The sequence below is a fragment of the Rhinatrema bivittatum genome, chromosome 1 (assembly GCF_901001135.1).
Source record: "Rhinatrema bivittatum chromosome 1, aRhiBiv1.1, whole genome shotgun sequence".
Taxonomy (NCBI): Eukaryota; Metazoa; Chordata; class Amphibia; order Gymnophiona; family Rhinatrematidae; genus Rhinatrema; species Rhinatrema bivittatum.
Window position 1 is genome coordinate 278,501,462 of NC_042615.1, and position 27,430 is coordinate 278,528,891.

At 45.1% G+C, this 27,430-nt stretch overlaps 1 protein-coding gene across 2 annotated transcripts in view; it reads right to left on the minus strand.

The window, feature by feature from the left end:
* WBP1 (WW domain binding protein 1) overlaps positions 1 to 27,430 on the minus strand; it is a 55,510-nt gene continuing 28,080 nt past the window's right edge. For both annotated transcript variants that reach the window (XM_029595539.1, XM_029595547.1), the window contains exons 3-4: positions 4,356 to 4,517; positions 1 to 2,396 (exon numbers count right to left, since the gene is read on the minus strand). In XM_029595539.1, the coding sequence (XP_029451399.1) occupies positions 1,675 to 2,396; positions 4,356 to 4,517 (884 nt within the window). In that variant the 3' untranslated portion in view covers positions 1 to 1,674. The remainder of the gene's footprint in view (positions 2,397 to 4,355; positions 4,518 to 27,430) is intronic.

Sequence of the window (27,430 nt, forward strand, 5' to 3'; positions counted from 1 at the left end):
CGTTATTTAGACATCTCTTTAATAGTGAGATAATGCTACACAAGTGACTGCCTCCCACAGCACAGAGTAAAGAATAAAAGTCAGAATCGATTCTAGTGTCCATGAGAAGTCCCTGCACTGGTGAAACATACCTGTGACTGATTCGTCCAGCAGCAGGTACAATCAGCTGGATCGCTTCATCCATAGGAAGAACATCTGAGCAGCATGTAAGACAGTGCTATTGAAGATCACTGCAAGAAAGGGAAGGGGGCAGGAGCAACTGCACCCATGTCTGCTCCCTACTCCTCAAATTCACACAACAGTCTCTGAGAAGTGCACCCATGTTGCAAGAGAGAAACGAAATAGACCACAGTGCTTGTCCACTGGAATCCAATCCCAGAAAGGAAAATAGCACGCTGCTAAACCCCCCCCCCCCCTTTGCTTCAGTCCTTAATTTCAACACGTCTTATGAAACAAATGACAAGGAACAGGTGTCTTTATAATCACGAGAAACTGATTATAGATAATATATACTCACACGGCATAGATAGGAAAAAAAAGACATATTAGAGGCACTCTTGCAGCCCTCCCCTAACCCCCTTCCTTTCACTTGAGCTACTCACTCAGGTGTCCAAAACGAGTAACTCCATCTTCTCTCTGCCTCTTTCTAAAATGTCACAACTCTTACGAAGAGACCGACACACCCTTTTGTACTCGGGCGTGTGGCAGAACACATCATTCCTCTTTAATCCTGGCCTCGGCCTGTGGATATAGCTGGTGAACAAGACTAGGTTTCTCTGTACTCTTTAAGGAGCCAGTTCAAAAGTTTTACACTGCCACATGTTCAGGTCCTAAATCTCTTGAAAACACGATTATGGTGCAGAGACGGCATCATTTTAGTAGCCCTTCCCTGGACAATCTGTCTCCCTTCAGATACACAGGGCCTCAGTTACGATTCCCACTTTACCGTTACCCTATGCTATGATGGAACTAGATGTCAACAGTGCTGGGCCTTTATCATGACTTGGAAACCTCCTTACTAGCCAATACCCTGAACAGTCATGAGACAGGGCTCCATGCCATCACCAGATAAGCTGGCGAAAGACTCTCTAACCCAGTACCAATTCTCTGTAATATTAGGGACGGAAGAGATGTGAAAAGAAAGAAAGAATAAAGTATTTGCCCATTATTGTAGGGGGCATGTGGATCTGTAAAAAAAAAAAAAAAAAAAAAGGCAGGACAGTCTAGTATGAAGATGGTTAACCCTGAATACAATATGCTCAGCCAAAGCCCCCAAACAGGAAGAGCATAGGATATCCCCTAGCTCAGAGGGAATGCACAAAGGAGGAAGGGAATGGGGGAATGACAGACATTCTGATGAGAGTGAATACAGTGCACAAAGCTAGGGTGAGCAGACACCACTTAGTGAATAAATGGACAGAGGGTGTGAGTCGAGAGATGAGGGGTGAGGTCTCTATTGATGATGACAATATGCAGCATGGCCTCGGGTTTTCTGGGGCACAGATCAGCTGCTTGCCCACCCAATGCTCTCTATGCCTCAGAACCAGAACAGAAATAACTGGAAAGCCGGCTGACATTTCAAGGGAGACCTGGCTGTACTAGGGATGCTAGATTTGCTCAGCCATTCTGTTCACAAGTGGTTGCACTGCCCATTCTTCTGGCTGTTCTCTCTGCTCAGACAGGTTGAGCTGAAGAGCCAGGCTCCTCATTATCAGGGCGTCCACACAGGATCTCACACTCGGAGGGCTGTGCAGTCTCTCCTCGCTGCAGGTCACTAAACCCTTTCACATGCCCGGAGCAGCCGGGGCTGTCGTGCAACAGGTGGAGCTCCTCCTCACTCTCCTCTCCCTGCACCTGGCAGCGGCACACCTCAATCCCCGAATCCCCTGTCAGCCGTCTGTGGCGAAAATGCTCTTCATCCCCTTCCTCCTCCTCCTCTTCGTCCACCTCCTCTATGTCAGAGCAGCGATGGCAGTCCACCTCAAAGAAGTCCACGTAAGAGGAGAAAACGGTCTGCTTGGAGGAGGAAAATTCTTTCATGGTGGGCTCTACCGGGGCACCAGCAACATCCTGATCCTCAAGCCCGGGGCTGGCACTCAGAGTGTCGGCACTGGGAGCTCTGCTACCGCCCTCGCTGGGGGTGCTGGCGTGGCTGGTGTCCGTTTCGTCTGTGACTTGCAGGGAGAAGGAGGTGCTGCTGGGGGACGTGATGGTGCTGGATTCGCAGGAGCAGCTGCTGTAGTTCTCCGAGCTTGGCGAGGGTGTTACTGCACTCGTTTCCAGGTAGGTGTGGGGCCCTCCCACCTGGGCAAGGATGGTGCTGTAGGGCGGAGGAGGGGTGCTGGGACGATGTGCCACCTCCTCGTATGCTGGCAGCTTAAAGGAAGCCAACATCCCTGGAAAGGAGAGAGTAGAAAGAAGAAAAACAACACATAAGTAAAGAAGGTCTGGTTCCCCAGCTGCTTTAACAGGTCCAGATCTGTTCTGATTTTTCGAAGTTGAACTATGGTTTTATCTAGAGACTAGAGATGTGAATCGGAACTGAAATCCGAACCGATTCTGGTTCCGATTCACATCTATAGAGATGTGAATCGGAACTGAAATCCGAACCGATTCTGGTTCCGATTCACATCTTAGATGTGAATCGGAACTGAAATCCGAACCGATTCTGGTTCCGATTCACATCTTAGATGTGAATCGGAACTGAAATCCGAACCGATTCTGGTTCCGATTCACATCTCTACTAGAGACCATATTGCTGCACATTTTCCATGTGCTGTTTTAGGCTTCCTAAGTTAAGAATAAGCAGTTTTAGGGAATGTAACCCTCCCCCTGAAGTCCTGACATCATCTGATTAGTAGCCCACCTTACTCAGGGGGTGTCTGAATATATCTGGCACTCCTCTAGTGACAATAGAAAACTCGGGTTACAGGTGGCTCATACTGAAAATTGAAGGCGGCATGCTCTGGATAGATGAAAGTACTTCCTCAGGTGGACTGTACGTTTTAAACCCAATGAGGCCCTAAACTATACTGCTTTGAACTTGGCTTCCTGCTGTCACTGCTGAGCATTCACTTTGTGCCAGCAGCAGAATAAAATGGATGGCCCCAGCAAAAGCAAAGAGCTTTATCACAAGTAAGCCCCCTCAGGACTGGTAAGAGTCTAAACTCTAATATACAGTAGCACAGGCAGCTTGATCTGTTTGAACAATGACCTACCTGAACTCTGAGTGACAGTTTCTATTTAAGGATTATAGTGCAGACATTGGCCTTTCACTCCAGGGAGTAGCAGCACTCACAAAGAAATTCAAGGGCTCATGTAATTTACCCTTTAATCTCTCCCTGATATTAGTAGAGGGAAGATGATTAGGGTTGGCATCAAATTAAGACCCCAACAGGGTCTTGAAACGGTGTCAGCTCTGGAGTTCAGGACAGGAATCCTGACCTGTAGACCAGCCAGGAACCTAAACAGCAGGAAAAAAGACTAGTTCAGGTAACCCTTCAGGTCACATCCCTGGGCATGAGGGGTTGGGCTGGGGCCTGGCTGGGAAGCAGGAAGTTGTTCTCAGCAACTTGAAGGCTGACCTGCCTCTTGCCTCAGAACCTGCTACTTCTAAGACTGCAACTCATTCCTGGCCTGCAAATCCAGCTTCTTGCCTTAGCCTGCTTCCCTGTGAACCTGTTCCTGACTCCAGCTCCTCGTCTGTAAGTTCAGCTTCCTACTCAAGCCTGTTTTCGTTTGAAAGTATTCCTGATTTGAGTGCCTGGCCTGCAACCCCAGGTCCTGCTCATGCCTGCATCTGTGTGAATCCGTTCCTGACTCCAGCCTTGACCAGCAACAGTAGTGCACTATTCAAGCCCATTACTGTTACTGCTTGCAACTCGTTGGATCTCTGAGCTGTTCCCAGTCTGTCCTAGATCCAGCCTGAGCACATCATGCCTGGGGCTTAGTCCTGCCTGAGCTAGTAAGTAACTGGAGGGCGGGAACCTGACAGTTGGGTTGAGCTAAAAAGTCCAGCATGCATGGTGAGAAATGGGATGGGAAAGCCAGTTAGACTTGGATCTGGAGTGTTCAGTCTCATGCCTTTAAAGGTGCCCAGGGTCTTACATGCGGATGCAGGAGACAGATTTCAATCTAAAAACAGGACAAACTTTCAGGAGCATACAGTCAATCTGCTTGTAGAAAATGTCTCTCCTGAAGTCTCATTTGTGGCCCTTTAGGACATGAAGTGAACATTTCTAGTTCAAAAACAGCCAGCAAAGTCCAGCAGGATTAGGGGGGAAAAGAAGGTTGGGGACAGGATTGTATTGTGGGTCTGGGGGGGGGGCAGTCTGTCCCAACACAAATTTACTCACGGAGATCCAGCATGGAGGGGGGGTAGTTGCAGGCACCATGGTAGGCGATGAGATTGATCTCTCGCTGGCGCTGTTGCTGCTGCAGGCGCATTTTGGCACGGCGATGCCTATAGGCACAGCAGCAGCTGAAGAGAATGAGCACAGTCCAGAGAAGCCAGAACCCTGAGAGAAAAAAGGAACACATGATCTTTTAATCAGAGCAAGGGACAAGCCCATTTACAAAATAACAGCCCACGAATAATTATAACATTACAAGCTAAAATAAACTAAGTAAAATGTCCATCACAGAAATATAATCTAAGCCTTTAAAAATAGCACATACACAATTAAATACTTTAGGAAATGAAATTCTATTTATTTTATTAATAGTATTTATATTCCACCAATAAAATAAATTTTGTACTACAATCAATAAAGCAAAATGACATTAATAATCCTCAAAAACAGAAGTAAGAAGTAGAAACAAGCTCTGCATTATAAGAGCATAAGAAGTGTAATGCTGGATCGGACCAAAGTCCACTGAGCCCAGCATCCTGCCTCCAAAGGTGGCCAATCCAGGCCAGAAGTACCTGGCAGATCTAATTCCTGTTACTCACTCCCAGGGAAAACAATAGCTTTCTTTAGTCTACCTGGCTAATAATGTGTTATAGACTTTTCCTCCAGGAACTTGTCAAACCTCTTTTAAACCCCGCTATGCTAGTCGCCTTGATCACATCCTCTGGCAACAGATTCAACAGCTTGATTGTGCGCAGAGTGAAAACATACTAAGATTGTTTTGAATCTGCTGGTTTATAGTTTCATAGAGTGTCCCCTTGCATTATGTGAAAGGGTAAAAACCCATTCCACCCCTCTCGTGATTCTTTAAACCCCTGTCATATCCCCTCTCAGTCATCTCCTTTTCATGCTGAAGAGCCCTAGCCTGCATAGCCTCTCATCATAGAAGAGATGCTCTATCCTCTTTATCATTTTTGTTGTCTCCTCTATACCTTTCTAGTTCCGCTATGTCTTTCCTGAGATGGGGTGACCAGAACTGCACACAATACTGAAGGTACAGTCGCAGTATGGCTCAATACAGACGCAATATGATATTTCCATTTTATTCTCCATTCCTAATATTCTATTTGCTTTTTTGACCACCTCTGCACACTGTGCCAAGGATCTCTTTTATCCACAAGGACGCCAAGGTCCTTTTCCTAGGAAATGACTCTCAATACAGAACTCAGCATTGTGCATCTGCAGTTTTGATTACTTTTTCCCTATGTGCAATCACTTTGCATTTTTCTATGTGAAATTTCATCTGCCATTTAGTTGCCCAGTTTCCTGGTCTCAAAAGGTCCTTCGGCAATTCCTCGCAATTTGTTAAAACCGCTGTTTTAACAAATTTGAATAATTTTGTGTATTCTGCAAATATGATGATCACCTCACTTGTTCCCTTTTCCAGATCTAGCAGAGGTCCCAGTACCAATCCCTAGAAGTAGCCACAGGCTACAAACTACGGTTTAAATCCCACTGCAATGCCTTGTGACCTTGGGCAAGTCACTTCAGGTACAAACTTAAGAGTGTGAGCCCTCTGGGAACAGGGAACTACCTACAGAAACTAAATGCAATCCACTTTGAAATACCAAAAAGCAGAATTAAAAAAATAACCTTTCTCCATATGGAAAATTGACCATTTAGATCTACCCTGTTTCTGGCTTTTCAACATTTATCAATCAACAATTTATCAATTTATCAATCAACAGTGCCTCTTATTCCATGACTTTGTCAAATGCCTTCTGAAAGTCCAAATACACTATATCAACCATCTCATCTTTATATACATGTTTATTTATACCTTCAAAAAAATTCTATAAGATTGGTAAGATAAAACTTCTTGCTAAAACCATGCTGACTCTTCCCCATTAAGCTACGTCTATCTACATGGCACTTAATTTTGTTTTTAAGAATAGCTTCTACCATTTTGCCCGGAAATGACAACAGGCTCAATAGGCTATAGTTTCCTGGATCACCCCTGGAGCCCTTATTAAAATTCAGCATCACATTGGCCACCTTCCAGTCTTCAGGAATCATGGCTGTTTTAAATGATAGGTTACAGATTATTAGTAACAGGTTAGCGATTTCATGTTTTAGTTCTTTTAGAAATCTGGGGTAGATGCTGTCTGGTCCTGGTGATTTGTTACTCTTTAGTTTGTCGATCTGATCTATTACATCCTCCATTATCACAGATATTTGTTTTAGTTGCTCAGAATCTCCACCATTAAAGAATGTTTCATGGGTATGTTCCCAACATCCTCCTCCATAAAGATTGAGGCAAAGAATTAATTCAGTTTTTCTATTTCCTTCTCCTCCCTGAGCACCCCTTTTGCCTCTCAGTCATTTAGCAGCTGAACTGACTCCTCCTGTTTTTTGCTTCAAATGTACTTGAAAAAGTTTTTATTATTAGTTTTTGCCTCACTGGCAAGCTTTTTCTCAAAGGCTCTCTTGGCCCGTCTAATGAGAAATTACTACTTACCTGATAATTTCCTTTTCCTTTAGGTGGATAGATGGATTCAGGACCAGTGGGTTATGCACCTCTGCCAGCAGATGGAGATGAGCAAACTGATGTCACAGTATATAAACTCCTCCAGTGACATCAGCCTGCCAGTGTCCTCTTCAAAAGCAACTGTGGATAGACTAGCAAAAAACTTGATTAAAAAACATATAACCATTTCAATACTCAGCCACCATGAAATACTGAGCTCAGACAAGATGCACATTAACACTAGTCTAGGACTGGATGAACACTTACCAATAATCCCCTGGAACACATAGACACACAGGAGGACCATCACACAATCATTCGGCAGTCAAGGGTGGAAGCTGAATCCATCTATCCCCCTTAAGGAAAAGGAAATTATCAGGTAAGTAGTAATTTCTCATTTACTAGCATGTGGATAGATGAATTCAGGACCAGTGGGATGTGCCCTAGCTACTCCTGAATAGGATGGGAGGCTGCCCATGGTCCAGTCAACACCGCACATGCAAAGGTTGCGTCCTTCCAGGCCTGCACATCCAGACGATACCTGGAAAGTGTGTAAGGAAGACCACATCACAGCTTGGCAAATGTCGACGGGAGACAACAATCTAACCTCTGCCCAGGACACTGCCTGAGCCCTAGCGGAATGAGCTCTAACTTGAGTAGGCAACGGCCTTTTCAGCATCCACATATGCAGCCGTGACTACCTCTTTAATTCACTGAGCTACTGAAGCCGACAAAGAAGGTTCATCCTGTTTTCCTCCACCATGAAGGACAAACAGACAATCCATCTTTCGGAAAGGTTTAGAAACCAGATACTGCACGACATGTCTCTTGACATCCAGACCCAACCCTGTTTAACTTCCAAGATCACAGAAGGTCGGGTGCATTGAGAGGGGTGCAGCCGTAGGCTGGAGCCGAATAGAATAGCCACGAGACTGTGGGTTCCAACAAGACAGCAGGGAGCGCTGAAGAGGACACATATGCACTCTCGCCTACGGCACCACTTCCAGGGTTGCTGCCATCAAACCAAGTACCTGTAGATAGGACCACACTGTTGGGTGTATAGTGCTCATCAAAAAAGACGCATCTGCAACATCAACTTCCGAATCCAAACTTCGAACAGAAAAATGTTGTACTGCCTCGTGTCAAACCGAACACCAAGATACTCCAACGACTGACAAGGTTGAAGACTGCTCTTGGCTAGATTCACCACCCAACCGAGCTCCTGCAACAAGGAGATCACCTTGCAGGTCACCAGGAGACTCTCTTTAAGAGACTTGTTTCAAATCAGCCAGTTGTTCAAATACAGGTGTACTAGGATGAAATCCTTTCTCGACTTTGCCTCCACCACCACCATAACCTTGGAAAAAATTCTGGGAGTGATGGCTAGACCAAAAGGCAGCACCTGAAACTGATAATGGCACCCCAACACCGTGACATGCAGAAAATGTTGGTACTCCAATCGGATGGGAATATGGAGGTAGGCCTTGGATAGATCCAGGGAGGTCAGAAATTCCTCCGACTGCACAGCCATTATCATTAAGCACAAGGTTTCCATGCGAAAATGAGTCACCCGCAAATGATGGTTGAATCCTTTGAGATCTAGAATGGGATGAAAGGAGCCCTCTTTCTTGGGCACAATGAAATAAATGGAATATCGCCCCATACTTTCTTGAGACATAGGTACAGGAACCATAGCCCTCAGACTGAGGAGCCTTGACAGCATAGATTGCACTGCCTGCTTCCTCTGCAGGGAATGGCAAGGAGACATCATGAACATGTCCCGAGAAACACTGCAAAATTTCAGTGCATATCCTTCTCGTATCACTTCCAGGACCCACTGACTCAATGCGATCTCGACCCACTTCTGATAAGAGAGAGAGAAGCATTCTCCTATCTCTTGTTCACAGGTGTGGCTCAGCATTCATTGTGATGCTTGGGAGGATCTGCTACTTATGCCCGCACCTTGATGGGCTGTCTGGGATGAAAGGACTGAAACCTGCTGAAAGGCCAAGTCCTCTGAATGCTTGGTTCTCTGTAGGGACGAGACTGCTTTGAATCCCTGGGACGACCCCTTGTACCAAAGGGGCGCTGCAACTGCTTCTTATTCTCCTGCAACCAATGAATCAAAGATTCGCCCCACTTACTGGCCAATTTCTCCAACTCGCTCCCAAACAAGAGCGAGTCTTTATAAGGCAATTTTGTAAGATTAGCTTTGGAGGTCGTGTCGGCTGACCAATTTTGCAGCCATAACTGACGCCTGGCCGCTATTACCAAAGCCACTCCTCTAGCTGAGACCAAATCGCAGCACGCATCTGCTAAAAAAAGTCGGTGATGGGTTCCATAACTGCTCTGGAATTCACTCCAGAATCATCAACCTCCTGAGAGAGAAGCAAACAAGAGCGAGCCACCAGGGAACAACAGGAAGTTATCTGCAATGTCAATGGTTGTCAAATGGTTGCTTAAGGATGGCCTCAATCCTCCTATCATGCACATTCTTTAAAGCCACTCCTCCCTCCGTGGAGATAGTCATCCGCTTAGAGATGGCACAGACAAATGCATCTACTTTCAGAAAACGCAGACGTTCTCTCACCACTTGATCCAAGAGGTACAGGCCTTCCAAGGGCCGACCCCCTTTGAAATTTCCACCGGGGTGTCCCATTCAAGATCAATTAATTCTTGAATGGCTTCCATAACAGGGAAAAAACAAGAGGCTTTACGCAAGGAAACTAAAATGGGATTTTTCTTTGACTCAGACATGGACTTTGCCCCAGGCTCTCCTCACGACCGACAGTTCATCTCGATGAAAGAACCGCAATATAGTCCTATACGGTTCCAGTCCCAGAGGAATTTCCCCATCTTCCAGAGTCATGATCTGCTTCATCAACAGTTCCATCTGGATTCCTGTTGGAAATACCCGCAGCTAACTGAGTTGTGCTTTGTCGCTTAAACATATTACCAGAAGAGGGAGAGGCCACCGCCTGAGGTTCTGATCTGACAGGATTGGACGGGGCTAAGGACTGTTCCTGAAGAAAGGATTGCTATCCTTGAAAATCTTCTACCCTAGAAAAGGAAGAAAGATCCATGCCAAAACCAGAAGGCACTTGTATGAGGCCCACTGAGCTGCTATCCCCTGCTGAGGAACCAGGTCAAGATAGTTCCAAGGTCAGGCTTTCTTCGGGACAAGTCCTTAACCAGGCCATCATCAGGCTAGGCAGAACCAGACTTAGTAAAATCAGAGGAAGATAATTCTTCCTGAGCCTCTAAGCAACGCTGACACATGTTAGAGGGCAGTCCAGGCTGAGATGCCCAAATATGACAGGTAACACGATATACATGAAATATTCATATGGATGGTAAGAAATTTTTCCTGGCACTATTAAATAAATGGTTGGTGTTCTTTAGAAATTATTTTCATTAGAAGAAGACTGGGAGTAATATTTAATATTTTTTAATTGCAGTCCAAAGCTTTGTGGGGACCATATGCACTTTAACGAGATGTGCATAGTATACAGTGTTGAAGACAGCATCTTGATGTGAGATAGAGAATTATTGAGAGGCATTCCAACCATAACACGCTGTAATTCATCCAACGTTTCAATTGATGAATTCAAGGGTTCGACATCGTTAATATTAAACCCATAATTCCACAATATCTAATTTACAAAGTGTCCCTGAGGAAGCCTGCTAGTTCAGGCGAAACGAGAAATCTCGTCGGGAACAATATATAATGTGTTAGTGGATTTATGTGAACAATTGGGAGTAATATATAATAAGTTAGTGGATTTATGCTTACAACTGTTGGAGAATTACATGTATAAAGGTATATGGATGCACATGTATTATGTGTTTTATGAATGAATGGTGTGAATGAATGAGTGGTAAATGATGATGTATAATATGTATTTGTTAGATTTTTAATTATAGATGCACAAATGGTCCACACATAGTGCAGATGAACAAATGTAAAAAACCTTTTGTATATTGAATAAAAATTTGTTTGGCATTTAATAATTGCCGAGTTTTCCTCTGCTATGGTAGTATAACAAATATGACAGGCAACACAGAGAGAAAGCGCTTAGGTTTCTTGGCCACCGGCGCCATTAGTTCGTCAGTATATTCAACAGGCGACAGAAGATGTGCGTCCAGCCGATTCACGCTCAAAATTTATGAGCACAAATTTAGGCGCCCCAAGTCTATGTGACACATAACTAAGCACACTGTCATTGCGCCAAACCTGGATGTACAACTGATACTTATAGAATGTCCGCACAGGCAGAGCGCCCAAAAGAAATTGGGCACACAATTCAGATGCTCAGTTGGACGCACTTGCGCACACTGACAGTCTGTAGAGGGCAGCCAAACGTGTAGAAAAGCACGTGAAAACCCCACTGTGGCCTACCATGCAGCGCACAGGAAAAAAAACCTAACAGTGGGGCCTAGCCCACCCGGGCTGCTCAACCTGCCAGGCTGCCCAGTTCTCTTAACCCCCATGGGAGCGGGAACAAATGTCGAATGGCACGCTGAGCACTCAGACCAGAGGAAGTCCTACACAACACCTCTACTCTGTCTATGGCCTTCTTATTTTTTTACAACTTACCTGAGCTCAGCCCTACCAGCTGAGTACAGAGACGGTTGGTCTCCAGCTACGGGGGGAGAGGGCATCTGCCATCACCAAAATGCTCAGCTTCCTGCACCGGCTGCCTTTAAGTTGTACAATCAGCTAAGTCCACATCGGCTGAAAAGCCAGCTACCGAACCAAGGCACACATCTTAGGGACCATAGAAATCACCTCAGGAATTCACAACTGGGGGAAGGACCATTTGGTATCACCACAGGAGAGCAGGGCTTTTTCTTTTCTTTATTAAATTCTCCTTCGAAAATCTGAAGCAATCCCCAATAAGGAGATGCAAGTCCACCATCTGCTGGAGATGGAGAATACTGGCAGTCTGATATCAGTGCAGAAGTATATATACTGTGATGTCAGTTTGCTCTGCCTACATCTGCTGGCAGAGGTGCATAACCCACTGGTCCTGAATCCATCTATCCACATGCTAGGAAACTACTGTTTAACATCTAACTTGCCATGCTTATGCTCTTGCCTATTTTCATCATTTGGGTCTACTTTACATTTTCTGACTGATGCCCTTTTAGTTTAAACTGCCTCCTTTTTCCTCACCATTAAACCATGCTGGTATTTGTTTGTTCTTCCTTTGACCTTTTTTTAATGCATGAAATACATTTTATCTGGGTTTCAAAAATGGAGAAGAAACAGGCGATCCGTCTTTTGAAAAGACACAAGAGACCCCTCCACATACCGCACAACAAGATGCTTAACATCCAAGGAGCACAAAAGGCAAAACTCCTCCGCATCCCTGGTCTTATCCAGGGATGGCAAGGAGATGGACCGATTCAAATGAAAGTCTGAGACTACCTTGGGCAAGAAGGATGGAACAGTATGCAGCTGTAACACCCCCGGAATTACTTGAAGGAACAGCTCCCAGCAAGACAAGGTCTGCAGCTCAGAAATCCGACGCACAGAACATGTAGCTACCAGGAACACAGTCTTCAAAGTCAAAAACCGTAAGGAAAGGCTACGCAGTGAATGGAAGGTAGGGCCCGCCAAAACGTCCAGCACCAAATTAAGACTCCACAAGGGAATAGATATCCTCAAGGGAGGCCTAAGGTGCTTCACTCCCTTCAAAAAACGGGCCGCATCAGGATGAGACGACAAGGAAATACCACTCACCAGGGCTCTGAAACAGGCAAGAGCTGCAACTTGCACCTTCAAGGAATTAAGGGCCAAGCCTTTATTTAATCCATCCAGCAAAAAATCCAGAATGAGAGGAATCTTAACCGAACGAGGAAGAACCAGTAGATGTAGTATACTTGGATTTTCAGAAGGCATTTGACAAAGTTCTTCATGAGAGTCTTCTAGGAAAAGTAAAAAGTCATGGGATAGGTGGCGATGTCCTTTCGTAGATTGCAAACTGGCTAAAAGACAGGAAACAGAGAGTAGGATTAAATGGACAATTTTCTCAGTGGAAGGGAGTGGGCAGTGGAGTGCCTCAGGGATCTGTATTGGGATCCTTACTTTTCAGTATATTTATAAATGATCTGGAAAGAAATACGACGAGTGAGATAATCAAATTTGCAGATGATACAAAATTGTTCAGAGTAGTTAAATCACAAGCAGATTGTGATAAATTGCAGGAAGACCTTGTGAGACTGGAAAATTGGGCATCAAAATGGCAGATGAAATTTAATGTGATTAAGTGCAAGGTGATGCATATAGGGAAAAATAACCCATGCTATAGTTACACAATGTTAGGTTCCATATTAGGTGCTACAACCCAAGAAAGAGATCTAGGTGTCATAGTGGATAACACATTGAAATCGTCGGTTCAGTGTGCTGCGGCAGTCAAAAAAGCAAACAGAATGTTGGGAATTATTAGAAAGGGAATGGTGAATAAAACGCACTCAATGCACAATTAAACTCTGGAATTTGTTGCCAGAGGATGTGCTTTGTGCAGTTAGTATAACTGTGTTTAAAAAAGGATTGGATAAGTTCTTGGAGGAGAAGTCCATTACCTGCTATTAATTAAGTTGACTTAGAAAATAGTCACTGCTATTACTAGCAACGGTAACATGGAATAGACTTAGTTTTTGGGTACTTGCCAGGTTCTTATGGTCTGGATTAGCCACTGTTGGAAACAGGATGCTGGGCTTGATGGACCCTTGGTCTGACCCAGTATGGCATGTTCTTAACACCCTGCTCCTCACACCAGGCCTCAAAAACTCTCCAAACCCGCACATAAGCCAAGGAAGTGGAGAACTTGCGAGCACAGAGTAAAGTGGCAATCACCACAGAGGAATAACCATGCTTTAATAGGTGAGCCCTCTCAAGGGCTAAATTGTAAGACAGAATCAAGTTGGATCCTTGTGAAGAACTGGTCCCTGCTGAAGCAGATCCATGTGTGGCAGAAGACGAAGGAGGGCCTCCACCAGGAGTCGTCACAAATCCACATACCATGGAAGCCTGGGCCAGTCTGGCGCCACCAGGTGTACTAGCCCCTTGTGGCCTTCGATCTTGCAAATTATCTTGCCCAGCAAGGGCCACATAGGAAAAGCATAAAACAATCTGTCTTCTGGCCAGAGCTATTTGAGAGCGTCTCTTCTCAGGGACCACGGATCTCTCCTGCGATGGTAGAAGCAAGAAACCTTCGCATTTTGAGAAGTCGCCAGCAGGTCTAGGAACGGAAGTTTTCAGCAATCCACAATCAGCTGAAACGCTTTGGCTGACAACACTCAGTCTCCTGGGTCCACTCTCATGTTGTCTTTTCCTGCAATGTGAGAGGCCGAGATCATCTGCAGATGACCTTCCTCCCATTCCATCAGCTGGTCTATTTCCTGCGACACTTGCTGGCTCTTGATTCTTCTCTGGCGATTGATATAAGCCACTGTCGTCGCATTGTCTGACATCACCCGAACCGCTTAATTCCGCAGCCTCTGGCTGAACTGAAAGCATGCCAGCCATACTGTCTGGGCCTCCAGGTGATTGATGTTCCAGTGGGACTCTTCGGCATTGCAGCGCCCTTGAGACATTAACTTCAGACAGTGAGCCTCCCAACTGTGGAGTCTCACATCTGTCGTGAGTACCAATCAGGCTGGAGAAGACAAGGGAACTCTCTTTCACAAATGATCCTCCCGCAACCACCACTGGAGGCAGGAGCAGATTTCCACTGGCAGGTGGAGCCAAACCCCATTATCCTGAGACTGTGGGTTCCAACGAGATAGTAGAGAGCGCCGAAGAGGATGCATATGTGCCTTTGCCCACGGCACCACTTCTAAGGTAGCTGCCATCAAGCCGAGTACCTGTAGGTAGGACCACACCGTCGAGCGCATGGTTTTCATCAACTGATGCATTTGAGACATCAATCTCTGGATCCGAACTTCTGGTAGGAAAACTCTGTGCTGTCCCATGTTGAACCAGACCCCCAGATACTCCGACGACTGGGATGGTTGAAGATTGGGTGGTGAACCTGACCAAAAGCAATCGAGCTCCTGCAATAAGGAGATCACCTTGTATGTCTCCAAGCGGCTCTCTTCCTGAGAAGAGGAGAACACACATGAGGCCAGAAACAGATAAATAATTGAGGTAGGGAGCGACACAGAGTAAACCGCTGGCTTTGTGTTTGGGCATAATAATCCCCCTCCTCAGCCTATTGTTTTGTACAATGGTTTAGAGCCCTACCTTAGCATTCCTACATATTGTTTTTCTGATTAATGGATTAATACCGGAAGTATACTCTTACCATGCAAATAATTACATTACTTTGACTATCAGCTAGGCCAACTCCTTCAACTTAACTAACTCTTGGGTATGCATAAAATGTAGACAAGACAGTTGTTGGCCATTTTATTCCACTTCTTGAGACAATGAACGAAACTACCTTTGCAATTACAAAGGCTACCGGTATTTTCCATTGCAACCCCCTGACTCTAATGTGAGTCTGTGTCTGCAATGGGTGGAAACACAGAAGGACATGCCTTCCATTGGACTGAAATGAACTAAAATTGTTATGATATATCCTAATGTCACCAGATGCATGACCAAAATATGAATTGTTCAGACTGTTTCTGTAATGATATTACATCCACATAATTGTGCTCCATTAACAAAACTTATTACTTTCATCTTACTAACACTACAACCCCCACCCAAACTGTACTATAACAAGTAAAGAAGAGATCTAGCCTCTATTTCTTACTATGCGAGGGTGGCTTGAAAATAAACAAAGAGGAAGGTGACAATCTTCAATGGGTTTGCAAATTTCCTCCATGTCCCTTCGAAATTAGGTAATCAGACTCCATCAAGAATTTCAGAAAGTTAATTAAAACCTATCTTTTTAGTTATGCTTATTTTTAATCCTGATTTTATTTCTTATTGTTTATATTGTTTTGGAAGTCATGTTTTTAGTATTGTTTTATTTAGTTTTATGCTGACCTTGTAATATTTCATGATTTTTGTTTTTTTTATTCATTTAAGTTTTATTCTGTTTTTACATTTTATTAAGTATGTTCCTTTGTTCACCTAGTCCTCTTTTGTGTTAAGCAATTCATAAATTAATAAAATCTAAATCTACTTAACTGGTCCCCATTTCCACTTAGACAGCAAAAAGCTTTCTACACGCCAATGTTGCAATGCCAATTCTCTTGCTAAAAGACTTAGAGGATTCCATAGTTTTGTGAGAGCCCTGTTTCCCAATAGCTGAACTAAAGTCCCCATAAGTAATATCTCAGCAGTAGTAGAATCCTTGACTAATGAAACTAATGGGATAGAGAGTTTACAGATAGAAATACAGTCCCTAGTCAGAATAGTCTTACAAAACCCACACCCACGGTGTGAGGAGTAGCCTAGTGGTTAGAGCAGTGAGCTATGAACCAGGAGACCAGCGTTCATGTCCCACTGTCACTCTTTGTGATGACCATGGGCAAGTTACTTTACCCTCTATTGCCTCAGGTACAAACTCTGGCCTGGATTCATCATTCAAAGGGGGGGCGGGCCTGTATACTAACGGGGAGTCGAGTACCTCGACTTTCAAAGGCCCGAACCGCGGTGGGCCGAAAACGAAGTCCACATCTCTAGTTTTCAGCATAACTAATCTATGCAAAGTAGGCCATGTGTATGTAAATATATTCAACAAATATTAATTGCAAATATCCTGAAAACCAGGTGTGCTTGTGGCCCTTAAAGACTGGTTTTGGAAACTCCTGGTCCAAATGCTCTCTCTAAATTATTTTCCCAATAAAGCAATACTAGCTAAAATTCAAAATATCAACATGCTTGTGTCTCAGCACTGCTCTTTGAACTGATACATTTTCTCCTTTATTTTTACTGGCTTCGTTTTTTTTTGAGTCACACTACCTGCTTTTAAGAATTTCTTCAATTGCTTGTAATATATCTGTACTCTGCATGTCTAAGTGTGATGTTTGATGAGGGAAAGTATAGAACAGGAGAACCCCAATTTACTTAGGATTCCCAGCAGTGGGTCCGGTTATATGGAAGGAACAGATACCAGTATCTGTTCAAGAACAAAAAAGCAAGAACCCAAATAGTTACATAATGTGACTGCTTCCTGTGACTTCCCTTTATGCACACACTTGTCTGCAGCCACCGAGAGTGAGTGAGTGAGTGAGTGAGTGAGTGTGTGTGTGTGTGTGTGTGTGTGTCAGTCACCCACCCACCAATAACTTCCTATTTGGTGGCCTATCAACACCAAATTTTCAGGACATGTCAGGAAGGCATCCAATCCATGCTAAATGTTTACTGCTTGTCAGGAGGTCTGCAAGGATCACGAGAGGGATATTTTAGGTGATGTGTGTGGAGGGGAGGGGGGTGCAGAAGAGGGAAGCACATATTCCACATATATGCACAGTTAGGTCACCGAATAACTTTTGGTGTTTGCATCTGATCATCACCAAATTGTCAGGAGAGCCAAGAGGACTTGGACATGTGTATTTTTTCCAGATTCTTGTAGGTGCACATTCCAGAAAGTAGGCTCCATTACTTCTGAACTTTTTGTTATGTTAGAAGCACTGTACATTTTCTAAAGGTGAAAAATACAATTGAGACCCAAAATGTAAAATGTGACAGCATTTTGACTTAAACACTTAAAAGTCTTATGACGCATATAACTTACCAAAACTAACAAAACCCTATTATGACTTTAACAATGTGTCTCTCTTCGTTCGGTTGCACTGCACATGTATCTGTTCTTTGTAGTCCACACCACTGTTTTGAATGTTGTTTCCATGAAACATTTCCTGAGAATGCTGGGTTACCTTGATCTCCTGCACAGAGTTTCAGACACACTCTACTGCCCTTGGCGAAAGAGTTTAGTGGCACTCCCTTATGCTGATAAAAGCTCATGTTTTGCATTCTTTTGATGTGAGAATCATAAGACTGAGCGCATTTCCACAGCAAAACAGAGCAAGTAAGAGCTCACTTATCAACATAAGGAGGACTGAGGGTCACGGCCATCCTTGGGAGGAGGGGGGGGGGGGGGTGAGGGGAGACAAACTGGGTCAACTGATCTGCGCCCTGCACATTAGAAAGCCTAGCGCTGTCAGCCAGAGAGCTGATGGAACACAACTGAAGTGGCAGGAGCTGTTGACAATGTTCCTGCTGCTACTTCTGGGTTTAGAGTTGCCAACTAGCTCCAGAATTGCCCAACAAAGTTGAACCAGTCCTGGGCTTACCCCACTGTATGCAGGAACTTGTAGTCTTACTTGTCTTGGGGATTGTAGTGGAGAAATCAGAACTACAAGTCCCTGGGGTAAAATCCAGGATCAACCCTGCCAGGCAAATCTGGAGCCAACTTAATTGACAACCCTATCTGAGTTAACTTGCCACTGATGTTATTGCCTCTCTCTCTCTTCCTCCTTCAGAGGGGCTGTTTGCAACCACGACCAAGCAGGAACCTCCAGGCTGGCAGTGCGCTAATGGCCCCACGTCTGAGTTAAGGGTGCTACCTGGCTCCATATCATAAGGAACAGGCTAACCTAATCCTGCATGCAGGACTTGTAATTCTGATTTTCCCAGATAAATCAATGGGACTATCAGAACCACAAATTTTTACATGAGCTTTGGTCCTACATTCTGTTATCCAGAAAAACATTTATTATCCAAAAATTGGCACTGCATGGACATCACACCCAACACCTCAATTTCATCTTGCTTTGCTTACAAGCCAGTCATTTGCAGACACAGCCATGGTTGATCAGAAATTTTCCTCTACATCTCTTCTGAGAGACGCTAGCAGTGGTAAAGAGACAAAAAAATCTTTATGCAGAGCAATATTGGCAAGCCTGCTATCCAAGAGGACGCATGCTTCAGAGAAAAGTGTTGAAAAATCAAATCCAGCTGTGACTACAAAGAGGTATGTGCTTTCCATCAGCAGAAATAGGGATGCTTAAAAAAATGGATCATGGTGCAAGAGTATGGTGTTGATCAAACAACAATTTATGACGGTGCTGTTCACTTCCAGTCCTTGAAGGCCAAAAACGGGTCAGATTTTCAGGATGCATAGGAGAGATCTGCATACAACTGATATTGTGTGTATGCAAATCTATCTCATGCATATTAATTAAGGATATCCTGAAATGCTAACCTGTTTGCAGCCCTTGACGACTAGAAGCAAATACAGCTGAACTACAATTTCAAGGCAAAGAAAGCTAAGATTCTAAAACTTTAGGTTGAAAGTGAATTTATAATGTGCATGGCTAACCACAAAATGTTATGTGGGCCTCAGAATTTTGACTGACTGACTGAGTGGTTCTGCCACCATCATAGTGAAGATGTGTCTGGGCCTCTATTAATGGAGATGGCCACGTTTTCTTACACAGATATGCAGATTAAAAGTGAATGTGTTTGTTCTGGTTGGCTTCATACGTTTTAGAGTCAGAATGGAATTTCTTGCTGAAGGAGAAGCTTAACTGTATGATACAGATGACACTGATTGAGTTATCAGGAAGGTATAAAGTGATTTTGTACAGCAGTCTAATGTAACAGACTCCATTAATCCACAACCAGTTCGAAAATGTGGTTACCTCCTCTGAAGATCTGTCATATTGCCCCGATACAATGGCTTGTCTTATCCCTAGACGATGTCTAAACCACTTGGATGGCACCTGAATATGTTACAGACGGTTACCATAACACTGCAAATTATGTGCAAGATGAACTATTATCATTATATAGTACTCAATACAGAATTGTACTTTGTATAATCACTTGATTTATTTATTTATTTATTTACATATGAGGAACATCCTTTGTCTGGAACAACCATGGCCCCAACTTTTTTATCCTATAAGCTGCTCCACTACTGGGGTGGGAGTGAGGTAACTCCAGTGCTTGAGGACCCGTAAGAAATTGGGTTTTCAGTATATCCCCAATAAAAATGCATGAGATAGGTTTAAAAGCACACTGCCTCAGCTGTATATAAATCTAATTCATGCATATTCATTAAGTTATCCTGAGAACTCAACAGGTTAGGGGCCCTCAAGGACTGGGTTTCCCCCACCCCTGTTCTAATGTTTACACAAGCCTAAAAAATAAGGTGGGAGAGTTAAAGTGCATAGCACTGGATGGAGAGGTGGATATAATTGGCATTTCAGAGCCCTGGTGGAAGAAGGATAATCATTGGGAAACTGTGATACCAGGGTACAAATTACATCAAAATGATAGGAATGGATCAAATTGGTGGAGGGGTGGCACTCTATGTTAAAGAGAACATTGAGTCAAACAGGAAAAAAGTTCTGCAGGAAACAAAATGCAATACTGAATCTTTATGGAGAGAAAATCCAGGTAAAAAAGGGAATAAAATAGTAATGGGGGCATATTACCATCCACCTGGCCAGAATAAACCAACAGACAATGAAATGCTAAAAGAAATTAAGGAAGCTAACAAAATCAGCAGCACAGTAATAACGGGAGATTTCAATTACCCCAGTATTGACTGGGTGAATGTAACATCAGGACATTCTAAAGAAGTAAAGTTCCTAAATGAAATAAGTGACTGCATCAAGGAGCAGCTGCTACAAGAACCAACAAGAGGGAAAACTATTTTAGACCTAGTCCTTAGTGGAGCACAGGATATGATGCGAGAGGTAACAGTGTTGGAGCCACTTGGCAATAGTGATCACAACATTATCAAATTTGTCTTAACTGGAGGGAGTGCAAAAAAGAAATCTACGACAGCATTTAACTTTCAAAAAGGTGACTATATGAGGAAAATGGTTAGGAAAAAACTGAAAGGAGCAACTGCAAAGGTTAAGAGTTTAGCTCAGGCATGGATATTGTTTAAAAATACCATCTTAGAAACTCAGAAAAGATGTATTCCATACATCAGAAAAGGTGGAAAGAAGGCTAAACAATTACTGGCATGGTTGAAAGGTGAGGTGAGAGGTTTGCAAGAGACTAAATGCACAGTAGAATCTATATGGTTAGAAATCCCACGTGTGTTAGGTAAGAGTATAGTGATAGGAATATACTACTGTCCACCTGGCCAAAATGATCAGAAGGATGATGGAAAGCTAAGAGAAATCAGGGAAGCTAACCAATTTGGCAGTGCAGTAGTAATGGGAGATTTCAATTACCCCAAAACGCTGGTGCAGGAGAAGTCTTAAACCACCATTTTAGGTGTATTTTAATAGTGAATCCAGATAATACAATATAGTATTGTTTCTATTGGCAACTCCATAGACTCAAACAAGAAGGTATTAAACAGGTCCTCCGACACGGTCCCGTGTTTCGCTGGGCTGCATCGGGGGGGACCCAGGGTAAATTCAAATCTAAAGAGTAAACACAAAGTTAAGTCAGAATGATGGAAACAGTGGCTACATAGTAAAACCTATTCGACCATGTACATACCTCTGACGTCATATCCGGAGCGCGCAGGCTCTCACAGATGTGGGATATTTAAACATGAGAAAAAGGCGCGAACGCGGCAACTCTCGCGAGAGCTGTCAAAACCCTCCAAATCTCGGCAGATCCGTCCCTACTGTGGCCATAGACAGACCTGTCGGGGGACCTGTTTAATACCTTCTTGTTTGAGTCTATGGAGTTGCCAATAGAAGCAATACTATATTGTATTATCTGGATTCACTATTAAAATACACCTAAAATGGTGGTTTAAGACTTCTCCTGCACCAGCGTTTTGGGTTACTTGCGAATGTGCAAGGTTCATGCTTCTTCTTCTTCTAGATTTCAATTACCCCAATATTGACTGGGTAAATATAAATCAGGACATGCTGTTACGAGGCCTGTTTGGTCCGTCCGGGAAACTTCCCAGCTTAAGTTCAGTTGGGGTCCTGAACTTGGGTGCAACTTCTCCGGCCCCTCAGTTATCTGTACCCGTCACTCTGATTTGGGACTCCCGGTCCTTTCCAGTTCTTGCTCTGGTGGATTCCAAAGCAGGAGGCAATTTTATTCTTAAAGATCTAGTTCAACTACTGGGTATAAAAACCCATCCTCTGGAGACCTCCTCGTGCATTGCCTCCATCTACGGACAACTGCTGCCTGGTCAAATATTCCTGACCACAGAGCCAGTTCAACTTTGTACTGGTGCCCTCCACACAGAAGAAATTGAATTACTGGTACTGGAGAAATCCATTCATCCAGTAGTCTTAGGACTACCCTGGCTCCAACATCACTCCCCTCAATTTGATTGGGGGTCGCTCCAACTGGTGGAATGGGGTTCCACCTGTCATCAGTCTTGTCCACCTGTGGTCCCTCTGGCAGCCACCTCTTCGGGTATACCCGCTCCTTATGTGGATTTTGAAGACGTATTTTCTAAGCAAAAGGCAGATCTTCTACCGCCTCGTCGGAGGTTTGATTGTCCCATTGAACTCCTATCTGGGACCACGCCTCCCCGAGACGAAGGCCATGATGGAATATATTCAAGAAAACCTCGCGAAGGGATTCATCCGTCCTTCCACCTCTCCTGCTGGCGCAGGATTCTTCTTTGTGACAAAGAAGGATGGGTCTCTCAGGCTGTGCATCGCCTACCGCGGCCTGAATGCGATTACCCGCAAGGACAAGTACCCTCTGCCTTTGATCTCAGAACTATTTAATCATCTACACAGTTGGACTTACGCAGGGCGTACAATTTGGTGTGGATTCGCCCTGACGATATCTGGAAGACCGCTTTCAACACTCGAGACGGGCATTACGAATATCTGGTGATGCCCTTCGGCTTCTGTAACGCGCCTGCAGTATTCCAACGAATGATGAATGAAATTTTCAGAGACCTACTATACACTAAGGTTGTGGCATACCTTGATGACATCCTTGTCTTTTCCAAGGACCTAGCCATGCACCACGCTGACATTCGTACCGTCCTTCAACGCCTTCATGAGAATCACTTATTCGCAAAATTGGATAAGTGTTTGTTTGAGAAGTCCAGCTTGCCTTTCCTCAGGTACATCATTTCTCAACAAGGATTTTCCATGGATCCCGCCAAACTCAAGGGAATCTAAGACTGGCCGCAGCCTGTGGGCCTTAAGGCACCCCAATGATTCTTAGGATTCTCAAATTACTATCATCATTTTATTCTACATTATTCAACGTTGGCAGCACCTCTGACTGCATTGACTCATAAGGGCCAAGATACTCAAAACTGGATTCCGGAGGCTATTACAGCCTTTCATCACCTCGAAGAAGCCTTCCTAGCTGGTTCCTGTCTCCACCATCCAGACCTGAACCGCCCCTTCCTGGTTGAGGTGGATGCTTCCGTGATTGGGGCTGGGGCGGTCCTGAGCCAACACTCCGCTTTGGGATCTGTAGTCCCGTGTTCATTTTACTCCTGCAAGTTCTCTTCAGCAGAACAAAATTATAGTATTGGAGTTCGCGAGTTACTCGCCATCAAACTGGCTCTTGAAAAATGGTGTCCGGAGTTAGAGGGCGCTCAACACAAGTTTGTTGTATTCACTGATCACAAGAATCTGGAACATTTGACCCACGCCCAACGTCTTAATGCCCGCCAGGTCCGATGGGCATTATTCTTTTGCAGGTTCAATTTCGAACTTCATTACCGTCCAGCTGGGAAAAACCTCCAGGCAGATGCCCTATCCCACTCATTTGAGCCTGAAGATACTCCGGAAGAACCCGGTCATATAACAGATCCAGCCTGTATTTGCTTGTGTGCTACTCACCCAGTCCCTACTGGGAAGACCATCGTGCCCCGACAACTCCGAGAAAGAGTCCTCCGGTGGGCGCATGACTTGAAGTTTGCTGGTCACCCAGGACGAGCATGAAACTTGGCGCTGCTCCAGAGGTTCTTCTGATGGCCCATTATGGTCTCTGAAGCTAAAGCATACGTCGAATCCTGTAACACTTGTGCTCAACAAAAACCCCCGGTCTGTCGACCCTGGGGTTTGCTTCAGCCACTTCCAGCTCCAGAGGAACTGTGGACCCACCTGATTACGGATTTCATCATGGATTTGTCACCATCAAAGGGCCATTCAGTCATATGGGTTACAATAGATCGATTCTCAAAGACGGCCCATTTTGTCCCTCTACCGGGCCTACCATCCACTCCTGAGTTGGCACGCCTGATTTTCCATCACATCTTCAGATTACATGCCTACCCAAGGACATTGTCTCCGATCGAGGTCCACAATTTGTTGCTAGATATTGGCATGCCCTTTGTCTAAAATTCGGCATTAACATCAGTCTGACAACAGCCTACCACCCTCAAGCCAATGGACAAGCTAAGCGCATGAATCGCTCCCTCAAGGCTTTGCTTCACGCATACATGAACGATCGGCAAGACAACTGGTCTGAACTTCTTCCTTGGGTGGAGTTTTCTCACAACTCCCATGTCACCACTGCTACAGATACGTCACCATTTTCCATTGCCTATGGGAAGCAACCGTGACCACCATTACCCATACCGTTATCAGTACCTTCTCCTGCTGCGCAGGCCACTGCTGATGACCTCAAGGCATTATGGGAACAGATGAACCTTCGCTTACGCCAAGCTGCTTCCCAGGCCAAGATATCTTTTGTCGATTGCCGACGCTCGGCTCCTGAATTCCTTCCTGGCCAGAAAGTCTGGTTGAGCACTCAAGATACCCTCTCAAAGGTTTGCACCAAGGTACATTGGACCTTTTCCAATTACTCGTTGCATCGGACCAGTTACATATCAGCTTTGGCTGCTGCCTACGCTGGGAATCCACAATACATTCCACGTATCTCTCTTAAAACCAGTGGTCCTATCCTGGCCTTCACGAAAGACTCCTGAACCATCTCCGTTGGTGGTGAGACTGATACCACTTATAAGGTCAACAAAGTTCTCGATGTCCGCTGTAGGGGCCACCGGTGGGAATACCTCCTTTCTTGGGAGGTTATGGCCCTGAAGAAAACTCGTGGGAACCAGCTCGGAACATCCTGGATAAAACCCTCCTCCTGCACTTTCATCGAGCCCATCCAGGCAAACCCAGACCTCCAAGGGGGGGGGGGCATAAAGGAGGGGTATTGTTATGCGTGCTGTCCGTGGCAGATCCGCGGCACAGCCTTCTCCCCGCTGCAGTAACTCCAGTGCCTGGTTCCTTGTCTCTGGTGGTGGTAGGCCACCAGCTCCGTCCTCGGGTCTCCCCTGGTGCCTCCGGCTCAGCTACAGATCCTGATGTCCCCAATCCAGCTACCACTTCTACTGCTTTATGTCGGGCCTCTCTGCGTGGCCCACGGAGAGACGCTGCTACTTGGCGCTGTGCCCCTCCCTAGGCATGCCCATGCATCACTGAAGCTTAAGTAGGGCCCACGGCGGGAACCGAGCCACGGCCCCGGATGATGACGTCAGCGGAGCATCGGTACTTAAGCCCGGGCTCCGCTCTCCAGCTTTGCCTTTGCAACAGGTCTCCTCGCTGGTCGAGTACTCGTTGCCTCCTGAGAGTTTCGTCTCAGTCCTGTGTTCCTGTTCCTCGTTGACTCCGTTCCTGGTCCCCATGTTCCTGTTCTTCAACCCACCTTTGGATTGCCTTCTTGGATCTCGACCTCTGCTTTGCCTGACTACTACGTTGCCTCTCTCCAGACCCAGACCTCTGCTTTGCCCGGCTACTCCATTGCCTCTCTCCAGACCCAGACCTCTGCTTTGCCTGACTACTCCATTGCCTCTCTCCAGACCCAGACCTCTGCGTTGCCTGACTACGTTTGCCTATCTCCACTACCAGACCTGAGCTTTGCTTGCCACTACTTCTTGATTGCTGCCAGCCCCGACTTGAATTGTCTGCATTCGAGCCGTTGAGGTGTCTAATTTTGTATCTAGTTTCTTCTCTATCACCTGTACCACAGCCTTCGTTAAGGTGGAGATCATATGCTCAGGGAGGCCGCACATCTCCTCCTCACCACGCGCTTCTGCCATCTTTGTGCCTTGCGGCTTCTTTTTCTCAGCTTTCTTCATCAGTCTTAGTGGACAATGCCACTAACACGGTCACCTGATGATTGTATAGCTGCTTGCCTTTTAAATCGGGGGGGGGGGGTGTCCGCGGTAATGCAAAATAAAAGGTAAGTAGGGGAACGGTACCCAGAGCTACACTAACTTACATCCACTTCACTTCACCGCATCACGTGACCATAGGTGTCATTGTCGATAATACATTGAAATCTTCTGCTCAGCCAAGAAAGCAAACAGAATGATAGGGATTATTAGGAAAGGATTGGAGAATAAAGCAAAAAAAATATCATAATGTATTGTTCCATGGTGTGACCTCATCTTGAGTAGTGTGTTCAATTCTGGTCACATCTCAAAAAAGTTACAGCAGAATTAGAATTATGGGAGGGAACTGGGGAGTGGCAGCAGCAGCGTGCACATGCATGCCGGATTTTCTAATACACGTTCGCATGTGCGTGCGGCGCGCACAAGAAGGTGGGGGTTGGACTTTTGAGAAGTCTGTATGGTGACACAATCGGGCCTTCCCCATTTCCCTTCCAGTCCGCTCCAATTAAGGAGCGGACTGGAAGGAAACTTCCCTAATCCCCTGCCTAACCTTCCTTCTCCTTCTCCTCTCCACCCCCTAAACCTATCCTACCTTACCTCTTTTTTTTTGGTTACTTGCTTCTCCTTGGGAGCAGAAGTAATTTATGCATGCCAGCCAGATGCTGGTGGAGACTTCCCCGGGACAGCCCCCCCGGCTCGCTCCATTTTCATGGCCTGGCACTTATGCGCGTATTGTCACTTATATGCATGGCTGGGCCATGCGTGTGACAATATTTGTGCGTGTGGCCGATTTAAAATGTGGCTGTTAATATTTTACATCCCCAAATGGTGTCACTACATTGTGTGATCAAACTCTCCAGCGCCAGTTTCAAATAAGATTTTGAAGTGCTGTCAGTGCCAGGAAAATAGCTCTTCTCAGATGTTTGTGTATAGGGATTTCTCCTTGAGAACCATATCTCTTGATCAGACTGGTGCAGGAGAGTGGCTTCCCACTCTGTAAGGCTCATGTCGATGGCAAGTTGAATGTCGGGGTATACGAGACTCTTGCCTCTGCCACAATGCTTTCTGGATAGCCAATAGGCCAAAGTCTCAATTTTTGGCAGTGACCTCAACTAATGCTGCAAGTCTTCTCTGGGTTTAGGACAACTGCATATTCGCTTGCATTAACACTCTCATGTGAAACATAGGCCACGGTTGCACCACGGTTATTGAGACCATGAGACTTGGAATCTTCATGCAGGACCCTGTGGCTATCACTGTGTGTTGGGTGAACAGGTGAATCTCCATTAATAGGAAAGGATCTTGTCCTCCGAAAAGTTTCACCAGATGAAGGTTGGTACGGAAACTTTTTGCCAGTAAGCTCCAAGGAACTCTTTCCTCAGTTGAGAAATGCAGCTGTGTTGCAGAAACAGGAAAATCACTTCACTACAAACCCTACAACCTTCCAGATAGGTCTAAGGCTTTATAAGAATGGCATCCATAAATGGGAACAGCGATAGATTTAGAGCTCAGATCATCACAATAGAGGTCACCAAAAACTTGAACATCCTCAG